The sequence below is a fragment of the Rana temporaria genome, chromosome 1, assembly GCF_905171775.1.
Source record: "Rana temporaria chromosome 1, aRanTem1.1, whole genome shotgun sequence".
Lineage (NCBI taxonomy): Eukaryota > Metazoa > Chordata > Amphibia > Anura > Ranidae > Rana > Rana temporaria.
In genome coordinates this window covers 293,930,357-293,947,161 of record NC_053489.1, presented here as the reverse complement: position 1 = coordinate 293,947,161, position 16,805 = coordinate 293,930,357, and the positions used below count along the sequence as shown (strand labels likewise).

At 46.6% G+C, this 16,805-nt stretch overlaps 1 protein-coding gene across 1 annotated transcript in view; it reads right to left on the bottom strand.

Annotated features, from left to right (window-relative positions):
• Window positions 1-2,218: 2,218 nt before the first annotated feature.
• Window positions 2,219-16,805, bottom strand: part of JAK2 (Janus kinase 2) — a 278,873-nt gene continuing 264,286 nt past the window's right edge. The window contains exon 24 of the mRNA XM_040357463.1: window positions 2,219-3,558. Within this exon, the coding sequence (XP_040213397.1) occupies window positions 3,451-3,558 (108 nt within the window). The 3' untranslated portion in view covers window positions 2,219-3,450. The remainder of the gene's footprint in view (window positions 3,559-16,805) is intronic.

Below are 16,805 nucleotides of genomic sequence, written 5' to 3'. Positions count from 1 at the left end.
GGGGCACTCCTGCATAGTATGGTCACTTCAGAAAGAATGACAATTTGACATATGTATGGATCTGGAACACCACCAAAGGCTCATGGGGTTATCTATTTGGGTAACTGGAATAATGCCCGTTTTAAAGACTTTCAACAACTCTGCCCATCATGCCATCTATTGAGGATTTCACCCAACATGCATAGAACAATAAAAGTCAGGTGAACAGGGGTCTACAAAGAGTCTGATGATGCCCAGGGGAGTGAAAATGTGCTCTCTATAAACTGGCACATTTATGCTTTACCGGAATTCTTCATTACCCAACTCAATACCGCTGTATATACTGTCTCATATTGAGGTGGTTATACCAATATTATGATTGAGGCTACAAGCATGATCCCGGTACTGTTTTTTCAGCCGGCAATTCTTTCATGCAAAAGTGATCCAGTGGCTTTGCAGCCACTAAATCACTTTTACAGGCAGCGTAAGGGGGACCCTCCCCTTCCTGGCCCCACCTTTCCTGTCCCATTGGGGAGCCTTAGACCAATCTGACCAGCAGCAGTGGCTTCCTTGCACACATTAAGAACTGATATTGTTCCTCCCACTGTGTAATTCTAAAGGCTTTTAAATAGTTGCCTATGGATAATTTAACATACCATAGTTTGTCGCCATTCCACAGGTGTGCGCAATTTTAAAATCATAACATGTTTGGGATCTATATGCTCAGAGTAACATCATTTAGGTTTTGCTAAATAACTGGTGTTTGTATTCATTAACATACATTAAAGTGTATTTTATTCAAAACTGTTGTGTTTGAAAAGCTGTTGCGCAAATAACATGTGACAAACAAATTGCAACACCCACCATTTTAATGTCAACATTTGCCTGGGGGTCAAGTGAATAAACTCAAATGTTTTCTTTGTGCTTTATAGTATAAAATGATGTCCACTACCTGTCTGCTGAAGCTTTCAAAAATGTGCATTTTAATTTGTTGTAAATACTTGGTTGATACTGCTTTTTCAATAGACTTCCCCCACCTCTGGTTGCTGTGTTGCCACTTGCAGTGCGCATGCGTCACCATTTTCCTTTATGGAAGTTTTCACTTCCTTATTTTCCCCCCAAGACGCCCCACATGACTTTGTTATTCATCTTACAGGGTTGTTCCGACTCAAGCAGATATTGATTGGGGTGCGGAGTCGGGAGGATGATTGACATAACTTTTCTTTACACCAGCATCTGCCTGCAGAGGCATGTGTGGTGGCTCCAAGATTGTTATTGGTAGCAGCTTCCGCTGGCAGTTTAATTTTAGAGATAACTGCCAATCTGCACAAACTCCACCTCCAACTATGACAAAATTATTATTCTATATTTTTTTGTACCTATCCAAGCAAAAATGCTTTCAACATTATTTACTGGATTGTTTTATATAAAATTAGATTTTATTTTAAATCAGATGACCACAAAAGCACCATCAGCACTGGGCAGCCATGGGAAAAAGGATGGAAGTTTCTGCAGTGATATACGCAGGCTGTGTGAGGAGTTTATTGCTTGCTCCTTCCACGCATCTTACAGTGTGGTGTAGTGCAAGTTGAAGGGGCATCACATGACAGCGGAGTAAAAGAGGTGCTTACATTAATTTCCATGTGATCAACCCTGGATTGGATTTTATCGTCATATATAAATTAAAAAAATATGAGAGATTTAATGGATTTGGTAACACTTCAACAAACCTTACCTAGTAATAAAAAGTCAGCTACCCAATGACAGTGCAGCATCAGCAATGTGCAGTGTATGTGCCCAGCAACATGAACCCTTGACAGCCACAATATCGGTTATCTTTTTCAAAAATTGTAACTCAATTTTCAAAATAATGGGACAAGTGTAAAAGGGAGACCATTGAATACATGGCTAAAATCACTTTCAGTAGTGTTTAAAAGCATAAGAAAATGTATATTTTAGAACTGTAGGCGTCTCTGGTTTTAAATCTCGAAAAAAAGCACTTAATGGACTACAAAAAAAATGCTGAATGCCCAGTGTGTTGTGCCATTTAAGCAGGACACATAAAGCTAACAAAAAGGGTAACTTTTTATGTCACCAGTGTGATGTATATCGCGCTATTTCTTACAAGAGATAGATATATATATATATATATATATATATATATCTATCACACACACACACACACACACACACACATACATATACACACACACACACACACACACACACACGCAGCCTGACCATTGCCATAAATGATAAATGCAGACTGACCATTGCCATAAATGATAAACGCAGACCGACCATTGCCATAAATGATAAACGCAGACCGACCATTGACCCACTGTCCATAACTCACATCTGCACACCCACCCATCCATAACCCCCTTCTTTCTGGCTTTACCCCACACAGTGTACAGCACTTGTGACTGCAACTCTTTTCACTTGCCAGTGGCAGCAATGGGATCATCAGGCCTTGGGGTCACCATCCGGACATCTGAAGCTCATCGTGTAATGCCCCGCCCCCACCTTCTGCCCATCATCACACAGCGCTGGGCAACTGTCTCCTTTGTTTCAGTGCAGCAGCTCAGAGATTCTGTGGAAGCCAGCGGGACAGATGCGTTCAGAGCTAGCAAGCACAGAACTGAGGCTTCTGTGTTTACTAGTAGACAGCGCGGTGAGCCCATCTGAGCTGAGCCACGAAAGGAGGGTAGGTGGAGCTTCCGTCAGCCAATCACTGGCCGCTTATGGGATGCTAGTTCCTGCCCTCCCCGGCAAAGTCTCGCTGCTGTTTTTATCACTACAAGTCTGCCTGGGGGTCTGTAGCTGGGGACAGTTATGTGTGTGGGAGTCGGGACTTGCAGAGGGGGGCTTTTTTCTTGCCTCGATGCCGCCCCGCAAGATGCAATGGGCGGGGGGCGGTACCAGCGGTGGCGGGGGGCGGTGCCTGTCGTATATTCGCACTATAAGACGCAGGGACATTTTCCCACATATTTCTGGGGGGGAAAAGTGCGTCTTATAGTGCGGAAAATACGGTAGGTTTAACATAAGCCCTTACAAAAAAGGTGAACCTAAATGTAAAGTTTGTTGCCAACTGTACAAATATTCTGTGCATTTCATGACAAAAATACAAAACACATCTTAATTTCTTCAAACGTGATGAAGATGCAAACTCGCTGCACTGACTAAACATGGCAGTGTCCTTTTTAGCTTGAATTGCGTGGTTTTACAGTCCATCAAACATATGCAAAGTAAAGGTGATGCCTCCATTAAGAAAAAAAAATTAAAATAAAGTTTGCTTTCTGATCCAAAGCACAATTGAGTCTGCAGAGATTGTACAAGCCATTTTTGCACTCTTCATTGCAAAAGCTAGTACGACCTGCACATTCCGTACAGGTTTGCCATGTGGTGTATCTCATTCTGTCCGCCAGAATACAGAAAGGTCCATGCATTTTTTAGCAAATTGTGCTATAATCATGCTCCCATAGACTCCCGGATTCTTTCAACTTTTACAGTGAGCTCTTTAAAGGAAGGACGCAGGCTGATGGCATTGTTCCAGCATTCTGTCATGAATTGGTAGATCTGAAAAAGAAAAAAAAGTTTTCAAGATGAAATATACTGAGTGGTTCTAGATTGTGTGGGGGTTTCTTTGTGGATATGGTGTTTCTGTTTTGTACTTTGATAAAAACTGTAAATAAAGAATCCATAAAAAGAGAAGCACTACAATCCCTGTTATAACAAGGATGTACCACCCCATATCTTCTTACTAGGAACGCAACCATACAGGCATGGGACAAGACCCAAGTGCTTCCTTCATCCTCCGCTAACCGCTGGTCCCCTCACACTTCATTATGGAATAATCTGCATTTCTGCCACCTGATCCAGCTCCAAGACCCTGCTCTCTGGGCATCCAGGTATTAAGGCACTTAAATATATTTTTTTTTTTTCAAATTTCCCTCTTCACAAATCAAAAGTCCGGTACACTTTACAGAATTGGTATTTCTTTTATATACCTCCAGCTTTGGCATGCTTGCCTCTCTGTTTGACTTTGCTTTTGTTTAGTGTCCACAGGTCTGGAGACCATGCTGTGAGGGGACAGGTTGTCTGGGGCCCGCTCAGTGTTATAAAAGGCTCTACTATTTCCGCCCTTCAATGGTATCATTAAATGAAGGGAAGCATGGACTCTGGACATGCCCATTTTGAACAAAGATGATTGGGATGATATATGAGAGGTTTAAAATTGTGCACATAAATTACCCTATTTCTGTCAGACTTGGTAAATAATCTGCTGTGGTATGCGCTAGAGATGCTTGTGCCCAAATGCAGATTTTCTGCCCGTGTTTTGGGCGTGTCATGAGATAGAGCCTTATTTGTTCCATGTCCTTCAATTTATTTCTGCTGTAACAACTATTAAAGTGCCCCAAGATATGTTGTACGGTCTTCTTGGGACTCGTTATTTAACGTCCTCGACTTTGTGCGGTGATATCTGAATGATGCCTGCAGCTACAGGCATCATTCATTTATCACCGTCTTCAGCTGCAGATTCTGTGCAGTTCCGCCGCTTGATCGTTCTTATAGGCGGCGGGAGGGGACGCCCCCCCCCTCCCGCCGCCATCCGATGCTTTCCCGGGCTCTCCCCTGCCATCGGGGGCCCGGAGAACGAATCGGCCGGCGCTGCCTGGGAAGCATAGAGATGACTGGTGAGCAGATGGTCACCAGTCATCTCTATGACCGTCGGAGGCCCGGGCGCGACGTTATGACGTCACGCCCGGTACCCAGAAGTAAACAAAGCCACAATTGCGGCTGTCGGCATGTGATCAGTGAATTTCTTTCCACCGATTTCATGCTTGTAAGCCTGGAGGAGAGATGTGGGGTCTTATTGACCCCACATCTTTCCATAAAGAGGACCTGTCACAGTGATTCCTATTACAAGGGATGTTTACATTCCTTGTAATAGGAATAAAAGAAAGTGATAACATTTTTTTTTTTTTAAACGCCCCTATCCCTGGTAGCTCACGCGCAGAAGCGAACACGCATGCAAGTCCCGCCCACATATGTAAACGACGTTTAAACCCCACATGTGAGGTATCGTCGGGTGCGTTAGAGCGTGTGCAACAGTTCTAGCACTAGACCTCCTCGAACTCGAAAATAGTAACCTGTAAAAAAAATTAGAGCGTTGCCTATGGAGATTTTTAAGTACCGAAGTTTGGCGCTATTCCATGAGTGTGCGCAATTTTAAAGCGCGGCATGTTAGGTATCTATTTACTTGGCGAAACATCATCTTTCACATTATACAAAAAAATTGGGCTAACTTTACTGTTTTATTTTTTAATTAATGAAACAGTTTTTTCCCCTAAAAAAAGGCGTTTGAAAAATGATTGCGCAACTACTGTGCGAGAAAAACAGTTGCAATGACCGCCATTTTATTCCCTAGGGTGTCTGCTAAAAAAAAAATATATAATGTTTGGGGGTTCTGATTAATTTTCTAGCAAAAAAAAATTGGATTTTTTTGTACTCACCGTAAAATCCTTTTCTCTGACGTCCATGGACGGACACAGCTCCTTAAGTCTTGACAAGTGGGTTATGTTCCCTGTTTACAGGAGAGGACTAGGCAGAAACATGTTAGATCATTAAATACATGTTACATTAACAAAGTTGAACAGCCCCGCCCAAGGGGGCGGTCCCTCCAGACATAACCCTCCTCATTGCAGCTGCAGCCTCAGTTCGTAACAAGCAGTACAAACCTAAAAAGGAGGGGTGGGAGCTGTGTCCGTCCATGGACGTCAGAGAAAAGGATTTTACAGCGAGTACAAAAAATCCTATTTTCTCTTATCGTCCATGGACGGACACAGCTCCTTGAGTCTTGACAAGTGGGACGTACCCAAGCAGTGTCAAAACGAGGGGTGGGAAATATATCAGTAAAACCAATCTTAACTTCACCCCAAAACAAGCAGAGCTCCTCAACGGAGGAGGTGCAATCTTAAACAGCCGCCTGCAAAAGCTAGCGGCTGAAAGAAGCATCAGAAGATGCACTCACAGCAACCATGTAATTCTGGAAAAAGCGTGAACGAACGAGTAAGTCGCCGCCTCGCACACCTGTGCCCTCTTGGCCCATCTCTTCCCCCATGAGTTTTGACTCTGGTGCTCTCGGTTCTTCAGGAACCTTCCTTTTAGAAACGTCAGAGAGATTTCTCTTGACAACTATCTCAGAAGGTGGCCCCTTTGGTGGCCTTTACCTCTGTTAGAGGGGTTTCTTGGTTGGCGGCCTTGTCCTGCAGGCCGCCATGCTTGGCCCTCCATAGGATTAGATGCGACGCATCCTACGGAGGTTGCCTTTCATACTTTAGGCGTAGTACTCGCTTGCGGGTGTACCAGCCTGCTACGGCTCCGTTTCGGAGATCTGACTCTCTTTTTGTGTCAGTGTCTGGTCCACAAAAGGGGCCTGGTGGTCTACTCGACCACCTCTTTTTCGGTGGATCAGGCAGGCTGTCATACTGGCCTATGCTCTTAAGGGGCGGGCCCCCCTTGCCGGTCACGGCAATGGTGCTTCCTGTTTTTTTTTCCGACTGCATGTGTCGGTATGACACATGCAGTCGGAAAAAAAACCAGGATGGGCCAGAGATGGGCCAAGAGGGGAAAGTATAGGACAAACCCCCTGCACAAAAAGGTACCCACCAAGGAACGGGCCGCAAAAAAGGCCACTGAAGAACACAGCCAAGGCTGAAATCTGCCCCCAAACAGTGCTCTAAGCAATTTTTAGATCCATTCCAGGCTGTAAAAACAGCAGGACCCTGGACACCGAGTACGTCCGTGGACGACACTCCATCTCTTCGTATCAAGAGATGTAGTCCTGCCAGATGCGACGGTAGATTCCCCGGAAGAAGACCACCGTGCCCTCAGCATGGTTGAGATGACCGAGTCGGACAGACCGCAGTCTCTTAAAGTCTGGCTTCCAATAGCCCTGTTGAGCAAGTCAGTGACTGTACAACAGGAGGAAGTATGTGGCCTAGAGACAGAAGGAACTCCCACCCTAGCATCCGCCAGGATACCTCCGCTACAAGGCGCCCGATATTGGCGTACCAAGGACCCCAAGGCCAATCTGGAGCGATTAGAAATCCTCAGGATTTCCCAGCCTCCACTCTGTGGTGCAGCCGGGGAGGCCACTATAAAGGAGGAAAAAACATAATGCCACCAACGCAACTAGCGCGTCTGTACAGGATCACCATACCTGGCCACAAGTTTTGACACCCTTGCAGCTGAGACGAGCGGCCAGGAGATCCATGCCCTGTGAGACTCACCTCCTGCAAAGGAGTTGACTCCAAGTACCAAGACCAGTCGTCCTGGTCCAGCATCAGGCGACCCAGTAGCCCGCCTGCCGGTATACCTGATGGTAGACCCAAGCCGCGGCCATGGCGTTGTCAGGCTGAATCTAGATCGGACGACCTAGCAACCTCCTTGACCACGAGGAGAGGTATAGCCTGACTGCCCAAAGTACTAGGACACATAAAGGCCCGACCCTGGGTAGTTACTGAGGACAGACGAGAGCGGGCGCATACAGGGAGGCATAGACGCAAGTTCACTTAAGTCCAGCGACTCTGGGCCGACTGGACCCCCCAGGGGCCCCCACAACACGAAAGCTTGGCGTCCGTCGTAATCACCGTCCACAAAAAGGAAGAGACTACTTCTCGGACCGAAGAGTCGGGGATCTCAGCCACCAATTCAGGGAGACGCTGACTAGGTGGCGCACCTGAACCCGACGATTCAGAGGCAAGAGATTTGTACCACTCGGACAGTATTTCCCTCTGGAAAAAAACACGAGCGTGGAACTGGGCATATGGTACCGCCTCAAAGGAGGCTACCCACAGGCCTAGGATCTGCATGCAAACGGAGAGAAAACCGATTGCGTGATGCCAATACCTACACCGCAGACTGAAGAGTCTGCAATTTCTCCAGAGGAAAAAAAACCTACGCCACCCTGGAGTCCGGAACCCCAAGGAACTCCAAAACTGAGTCGGAACCAGAACCGACTCTAAATGTTTAACGCCCACTTGAATTCTCTGAGGTTCTAAAAAACTACCGACACGACCACTAATTCAGAAAGTTGTCTAAGTAGCCAATGATGGCAAAGCCTCGCTGTTCCAACAAGGTTAGGATAAATTCCTTGGAGAAAACCTGTGGTGCAGGCGCCAGATCAAAAACCACAACAGACAGTGGGCCTCCCCATCGCGAGGCACAGAAACCTCAGCAACTCGCGCAAAGTGGGACATGCATGTATGCATCCTTGATGTCCAAGGACGGCAGAAAGTCCACCAGATGGAGCACAGCTACCACCGAACGGATGGATTCCAAGCGGAACTACCCATCGACCACAAAGGCATCTTAGGCCCTTGAGGCCCAAAATTGTACGGACCCTGTGCATCTTTGGGACCGAGACAGATTTAGATAGAATCCCTCACACCTCTAGACCTGCAGGAAAGGTAAAATTACCACACTGCCCCAAGGCAGACTGACGAGACGGGAGAGGGAGACACGAGGGTAGAAATCAGTTCGGTGGATCGAAAGGAACCCTATCTAGTACTCCGAAGATACCACCTCGCAGACCCACAGGTCGGAGATCAGGGAGGTTCACCCAGTTGTGAACAGAAAAGTCGACCCCCCACCTCAGAGACGGGTAGGGGAAGCTACATACATTGGCGGGTTCGGGTGCCGGCGCGATTGGCTTACGCAGCCAGGGACGTTTTAGTCCCCCAGCTGAGTCTCCGCTGGGAGGGTTCACCCGCGGACCCTGACTGACGAAAAATACCACTTTAGTGTGGGATAAAGGAAGGACCCGGCCGACGGCGGGGCTCCTTCTCCCTGGAAGTCTGAGGGAGGCCAGTGCTCTTTTCTCCAGTGACATCTTGATAATGTCATCCAGCGAGGACCCAAAGGGTCTCCCACCCATAAAGGGTAAATCTGCCAGGGCGTATGTTAGGGGCCTGGCCAGTAGACCAGCATTCCAACCCGAGAAGGCGGCAACCATCTCCGAGACCGAAGCCCTGGATACCAGGGGCGCGGCATCTAGTGAAACATCCCAGACATATACAAGGCACTGGACCAGCTGGACAGTTAGCCTAATAAATTCAGGAGAGAGCTGGTGCTCCTCCACTGTCTGGTGCAAAAATGTTCACTCCGTGAGTGACTGGGACCCCAGCGTAGTACAATAAGCCGCAAGGCAGACCCCAGCATGGTAGACAAGGAACGGGTCAGTACTTCGGATCATCTAACAGTCAGATCCATACAAGCGGGGTTCCCCCAATAGGGAGGGTGGTCACCTATACATGACCCCCGGGGGGTCCACCACCGGAGAAGAAGTCCACCTCTTAAAAAGGGCTCTCCTAAAAGGGGCGATGAGGGACTACAAAAAGCCCTCAGTGGTTTTTCTCATTCCGCATCTCAGAAATTAATAAAAGAGGGCACAGGAGGAAAAAACCTACACAGAGCGGTCTGGTTTGTGTGAACCCAAAAAAAGACTGAACCCTCAGCGGAAATCCAGCTGCACTACCCTGCTAAAGAGAGTCCCTTACAGCACCCCAAAAATGCCTTATCCTGCAGACCCAGGTACCTGGTCCATGGCTCCATGACAGAGCATTCCCCAGGGAATAACGGGGGGAGGGGGCACTCTTTTAACCCCCGCCCGACCGCAGTCCGCCCCCACCCTGGAACCAAAAAGTCCAGGACCAACAATAAAAAGCACCTGTGGGAATCTCAGGCACCAAACACCTGCTGCCACCACAAGCATGTTGGGGAAGGACCAGATACTGATTCCAAAGTTTAGTAATACATAGTGTATATGTATATCCACAAAAAAAACAGAAGCTCCCAGGCCCTATGCAGGCCATCTCACCCCTTGCTGCACTGACCAGGGTATCCAGGGGACTCACCTCGGGAGGGGACTGCCCAGCGCTGCCATCCGTCTGCAGCACACAGCGTGTGGGGAGGAAAGAACCCGTGAGGTATCTTGCGGCAGCCGAAAGGGACCTGTGTGTGCCGGGATTCAGCACTAGGGGTCAGGACTATCCAAAGATGGCCGCCGAGTGTTCAGAGCACGGCCACATGAAAATGGACGACTGCAATGTAGTCTGCGCAATGGCGCGGCTACGACAAAATGGCTGCCAATGGGGTTTTTCAATACAATAGAAAAACCACCCAAAAAATTGCGCCAACGTCAGCAGGATGGCGGCAAAATGCCGCATTTAAACAGTAAAAACCTTTTAAGGCTTTAAAAGTGCCAAAAAAGAAAAACCCCTCACGGGAAAGCCCCAGTACAACAAACTCAGGCCAGATACACAGTCCCCTCAGGAAGGCCCCCCCCCCCCCCACACACAGCGGCAAATTTTAACAACGTGGCAGAGGGAAAGGTGCAGGGAAGGGAGGAGAAGAGGACCCCCGAACCCCAGGAATGCCCAGCCGTACCAACCCACCGAAGCGGGAGGGACAGTACTTACCCATTAGAGCGAGGACTCGCTGACGCATTCCTGACAGACCTACAACCGCAATGGAGGTAGCTGTCGGCCCGGTCCACTGTGAGTGAGACAACACCACAGCCCAGTCAAATGTGAACCTCGGAGCAAAGCTCACTGGCCACCCCAGGAGTCATGGGGCATGGTGTGGCAGACCCAGCCTCTTTGCATAGGTGTGCCCACGCTTGCTGGTCGGACCGAGTAGATTACAAGAATCTATATTATCCAGCCTGTCACTCAGCCGACAGTTGAAAGAAGATTCTTCAAGAAAAAATTAAAATAAAATAAAATTTCTTCTCAAGGCACTGGGCCCAAAGGAAGCCATACATCCTTCTCCTTACTAGGCAGAACGAAACAGGCTGCAGCTGCAGTGAGGAGGGTTATGTCTGGAGGGACCGCCCCCTGGGCGGGGCTGTTCAACTCTGTTAAAGGAGTTCTCCAAGCTAACACTTTTAACCCCCGCTGTGCCCGGGCTGTAAAACTATACAAAATAAACTTTCACTTACCTGCCTACGATCCCCCGTTGTTCCGATATCGCCGTCCCGTTCTCCGGTCCCGGTCTGTTCCACTTCCTGCGGGTCGGTGACTCACAGTGCGCTCAGCCTATCAGCGGCCGCAGCAATGTCCCGTCGCGGCCGCTGATAGGCTGAGCGCACTGTGAGTCACCGACCCGCAGGAAGTGGAAGAGACCGGGACCGGAGAACGGGACGGCGATATCGGAACAACGGGGGATCGTAGGCAGGTAAGTGAAAGTTTATTTTGTATAGTTTTACAGCCCGGGCACAGCGGGGGTTAAAAGTTTTAGCTTAGAGAACTCCTTTAATGTAGCAAGCATTTAATGATCTAACATGTTTCTGCCTAGTCCTCTCCTGTAAACAGGGAACATAACCCACTTATCAAGACTTAAGGAGCTGTGTCCGTCCATGGACGATAAGAGAAATTGCCATTTTTACATGAAGGAGAAAAGTGCCAAAATAGGCCCGGTTGTCAAGTGGTTAAACAATTGGAAATCTTTGGTAAATTCAGCTATTCTCCTATTGTATAGGGGGCAGTTCACACAACATGCAGCCCAGTGCATTTTTTTCTACATCAAAAATGCATGGAAAGTAGGTTATATGGTTTGCAATGGCATAGTTCACACCAGTGCAGTCAGCTCCAGTGCATTCCAGTTCCAGAAAAAAAAAAAGTAGAACATGCTGCATTTTTTTGCACCAAAAGCAGTAAAACCCATCAAAAACACACTGGAACGCGCCTAAATGCACCAAAAACACACCGGAACACACGTCCTTATTTTAGCTTAAAAAGAAAAGGGTGAAAAAATGCACTGGACTGCATCAAAAACGCACTGGAAAGCATCAAAAACACGCATTTAGAAAAGCATCTGGAACGCATCCTGGTGTGAACTGGCCCTAAGGCCACCTACAACCGCAGGGGAGCCCAAACAAAATTTGATAAAGTTTGAAAGCCCCGATATGGCCAAATGATTTTCTGGAAAAAACTCCAGTCCGGTAATCATGTGAATACTTAATACAAAAGAAAATGCTGTGGTTGTGCAATGCTTTCTATGAAATAAATACAATTAAATTATAACTAAAAGACAAAACTTTTTATTTTTAGTTTTGAACAGAGTGGAGAGGTATTAGAACACAGTAGCTTTTTACTGTGGTCTGTGCCCCCATTAGTGAGATACATCCTCTATTTGTCATGTTTAGTAAACGTGAAAGTAAAGTAAAATTCCACATTTTGGGTTGGCCCCCAGAACAGTTGTAGCGAATTAGTACCCCTCTGGTTGCCCTGACCCTGTGAGTCCTCTGTCACCTCAGACACCCTGGGTTAAAATAAAAAAAATCCCCACTGATAACAGCAGCAATTAGAAAATACACCAGAATTGGTTAGATCAGTAATAGTTTACTCAATGAGATGAATGTAAAAGAAATCAAAGAGCCAACTTGAGTTTACACCTCAAAAGAATGTCTTTTAAAGAATGTTATTGAAAGCAAAACAACTATTACCTTTAAGATTCAAACATTCAGCATTGAACACTATACTTTCTATACTCAAATAAGTGCATATAATGTCTATGTGAATAGGCTACAGGAGAGCAGAGGAACAACTCTCAAGAGTGTTTAATTGCATGCAAGAAATATTGAATGGTAAAGAAAAATAGCTGATCCAATAGATGGTGTATAATCAACCAACAATATTCATGTGCAAATCAGAGCTGTAATTGAATTCACAGTGATCATTGACTTAAAGATGTTAAAATTCTGTGGAACTACAAGCAACAGCAGAACAATGGATGGCAAAGATGTCTGTATATAGTGTCTATGGTGTGCTGGAACAGATCCTTGAACTAAAGATGGTAATGAGTGCAGGAGACAATGAGGTCTATACACAGTGTCTATAAGACTGGGCTATCACCCGCTCATCACACTGCAACAGAAGATGATGATCTCTCAGGACTGTGGCTCAAGGGATGACATCCGGCTTCCTCCGCACTGCAGCTCACACAAATCGGATATCTTTGCAAGGTGGATGTAACAGGAGCGGCCTCCGGGCTGCCGCCGGACAGTGAAGGGGAACTGTCCGCAGGTGTCCTAGATATCCGTTGGGTAACTCCACTAGAGCAGGCTGCAACTCAGCTGCAGCTCACCCTGTAACAAATTTCCTGCATGCAGATCCACGCCGGTCCCAAGAGAGCGCGCCAAGCCTCAAGCCTTCCCTCTTATAATGCTCCCAGTGGTCTGCCCTTATCCTTCAGCCAGCTGGTAGTCGTAGTTTTACATAATACAGCCAGAGAGTGAATCCTGTTCATGTTCCATGATGCTTTGCTCTGTCTTGTCACTGATTAAAAAAAAGAAAAAGAAAAAGAAAAAAAAAAAACAGGACATCCCACACAGGGAAACAGCTTCCCCTGAAACAATGCCACACAGCGTCTTCTGATTGCAGGAATAGCTAGGTATCCAGCTCCTGGCTACACAGTGATAGAGGGAAACTCTTTCAACGGGGACAGTCTTGCAGTCTTGTTATCTCCATTTAGGATTTATTAATTGGCTTCTGAATGAGCATTTGTAACAATGCGGCCCAACTCTAGAATTTTTTTCCAGCTTTTATTAAAGTTGGAAGGACTAGAAAATCTTTCAGCTTTTTATCATGGCACAGTGTCCCCATTCAGAAGATTTTACCATTGTGTAAAAATGTGAGGCCCCTAAAGTCAGAGAGCAGGGACACAAAACCCTTTTTCCAATACCCATACCTCATTGAATAAAGCATTCTTACTAGGGTAGAGTGTGGTAATAAAATGTTATCAGGTTAGGAGAATTCATCTTGGTGTCAAAAAGCAGAGTTAGTTTCTTACCGGTAACTCTGTTTCAGTAGTCTTCCAAGGCAGCCTTTGAGAGATGGAGCACCTCCTCACAATCAGGAAACACATTGCTACTAATTTTCCTCCCCTTAAGAGGCGGTCCCTCAGGTCCCTGGTCAGTCATCCTTGAGAACCTAAGGCCGGAATCTGAAACTATATAAAATACACAACACAACCCCACGAGGTTAGACATTTTAGGGTGGGATCGTGCTGCAGCTGCTTTGTTGCCCTTCAGTTGGCCTGCATACAAGATGAATAGAGCATCTGATGTTCTGAATTTATTAGTGACTTCTAAATATTGAAGTAGACACCTTCTGACTTTCAGTGTACTGAGCGCTAGCCCTTTATCAGCACCTTGCTGTAAACATTCAAGGATGGTCGGTGAATCCATTTTCTGTCTTTGGTTTTCAGTGCACCAACTGTTAAATTTCCTCCAGGTCTTTTTGTAAATGGCTCTGGTGTTTGACTTCCTGGCACTCAGAAGCGTTGCCACCACTTTCTCTGAGAGTTCTTTTGATCTCAAGAGGTCCTCCTCAGTAACCAGACCGCCCATTTGAAACTTTCTTGTTTGAGGTCTGTCAGAGGACCCTGAGACATCAGGTCTGCCCTGTGAGGAAGAAGCCACGGCTCTTCTGCCGAGAGACTGAGTAGTTGAGAGAGCCAGGCTCTCTTGGGCCAATATGGTGCGATTAGTATAAGTTTTGTCTGTTCCTGTAGAAACTTCTTTACCACCCGTGGAATCAGATGAACCGGAGGAAAGGCATAGCATATTTTGAAGTTCCAAAGATTTTAGAGAGCGTCTATCCCAAGAGGTTGATTTTGCTGGTTTAGTGAGAATAAACGCTTCACCTGAGCATTCTTCAGAGAGGCAAACAGATCTATGTTTGGGACTCCCCAGCGGGCTATAATTTCCTTGAACACCTCCGGGTGTAGTACCCATTCCTCTTGGAAGATCTCCTGGCGGCTGAGGAAGTCCGCTACTTGGTTGTCTTCTCCTTTTAGATGGACTGCTCCCAATGACAGCAGGTTCCCTTCTGCCCATCGGCATATCTGATTGGAGATGTGGCTTAGGGATGGGCTTCTTGTGCCCCCTTGTTTGTTCACATAAGCCACTGCTGTGGCATTGTCTGAAAGTATCAGAAGGTGACGACTTCTTAGTTGGTTCTGAAAAAATTCTATGGCCTTGGCTATCACCACAAGCTCTCTCCAGTTTGAAGATGCCTGAGCTTCTTCCGGGGACCATCTCCCCTGAGCAGGTTGCCCTGCTAGGTGATCTCCCCAACCCCAACTGCTTGAGTCTGTGGTCAATTTCCGTGAGATCGGAAATGACCAAGCCAGACCCTGATTTAGGTTCGTGTGGACCCTCCACCACCATAGTGACTTCTTCACAGATGTTGGGAGTAATACCGACTTGTCAAGATCTTCTCTTTGGTTTCTTAAGAGAAATACCTGAAGTGGGCTTAGATGGTACTTTGCCCACTGGACTGCTGGTATCGATGATATCATCAGACCCAAAACTGACATCAGCTCTCTGATGGTTATCGGGAGGTTGTTCTGTATAGAACTCACCCTATTAATGAGATTTTGGATCCTCTCCTCTGGGAGGTACGTCTTCTGCTCTATGGAGTCGAGTAGATACCCCAAGAACCGGATGTTCTTAGTGGGACACAGGTTTGATTTTTCTAAGTTTAGAATCCAGCCCAGCAATTTTAACCATAGTTGCGCTTCGGTGAGATCTCTTACCAGCTGCGCTTCTGATGGTGATGTGAACAGTAGGTCGTCTAAGTACGGCATTACGATCATCTTTTTCAACCTTAGTGAATATCCTTGGTGACGAGGATAACCCGAAAGGAAGAGTTCTGCTCTGGAAGTGGTATTCCTTTCCCTCTATCTCCATAAACACTTTCTTTTTTCCCTTCTCTGGAACAGGGGTAAGGACATTTTGGTCCACCAGCTCCCCTAGCAACAGTGGAAGAGCTTTGGCTTTTTCTGAATCTCTGGGAAGTTTCATTAATAGGACTCTCTCTGGAGAATTGAATTTCAGGGAGTAGTTCTTTGCGATAATGTTCAAAATAAATTGATTGGCTGTCGTCTTCTGCCATTGAGGTAGGAAGGTAGCCAGTATTTCTATCCCCTGTTCTTTCCAAGGCCTCGTCTAGGCCTGAACCAAAAAGAAATCACCGGTGAATCGTAGATTGCACAATCTTGTTTTGGATGCAGCATCACCTGTCCAGGTTTTCATCCAAATCGCACGTCTTGCTGCGACAGCTAGTCCTCCTGACCTTGCTGCCAGTTTAACGGACTCTGCGGATGCATCTGCAATGTAGCCGACTGCCTTGGAGAGCACTGGAAGAGAGTCTTCAGAATCTCCTCCCTAGGTTTCCCATTTTTGATATGATCTTGTAATTGGGATAACCAAAATTCCAGATTTCTTGCCACGCAGGTGGTGGCTAGCGCTGGCTTTAGGCTGGCGACACTTGTTTCCCAAGATCTTTTTAGGATGATATCGCCCCTCCTATCCATGGCATCTTTTAGGTGTCCCATATCTTCAAAAGCTAATAAAGATTTTTTTTAGAGACTTTGGAAAGTGGCGCATCCAATTTTGGATTTTTGTTCCACACTTCCTTTGGATCCTTACTAAAAGGAAATCGCTTTTTGTGGCTGGCCGCAAAGAATGGTTTCTTTTCTGGGTCTGCCCATTAGTATTTTACGGTGTCTGACATCACCGGATGAACTGGGAATACTTTGGAATTTTTCTTCCTTAGACCTTGGTACATCAGATCATGTTTGGAAGGTTGTTCTTTTTCATGCTCAAATCACCAAAGTTTCATAAATGGCCCAAAGCAAATCATCCACATTATCTAGCGATAATTTGTAATTGGGTCCCTTTCTTTGTTCTCTCCCCACCTCCTGCTCCGAGCTATTGCTGGCCATAACGCTAGCTGCGCTGCTGCCTGCTCGCT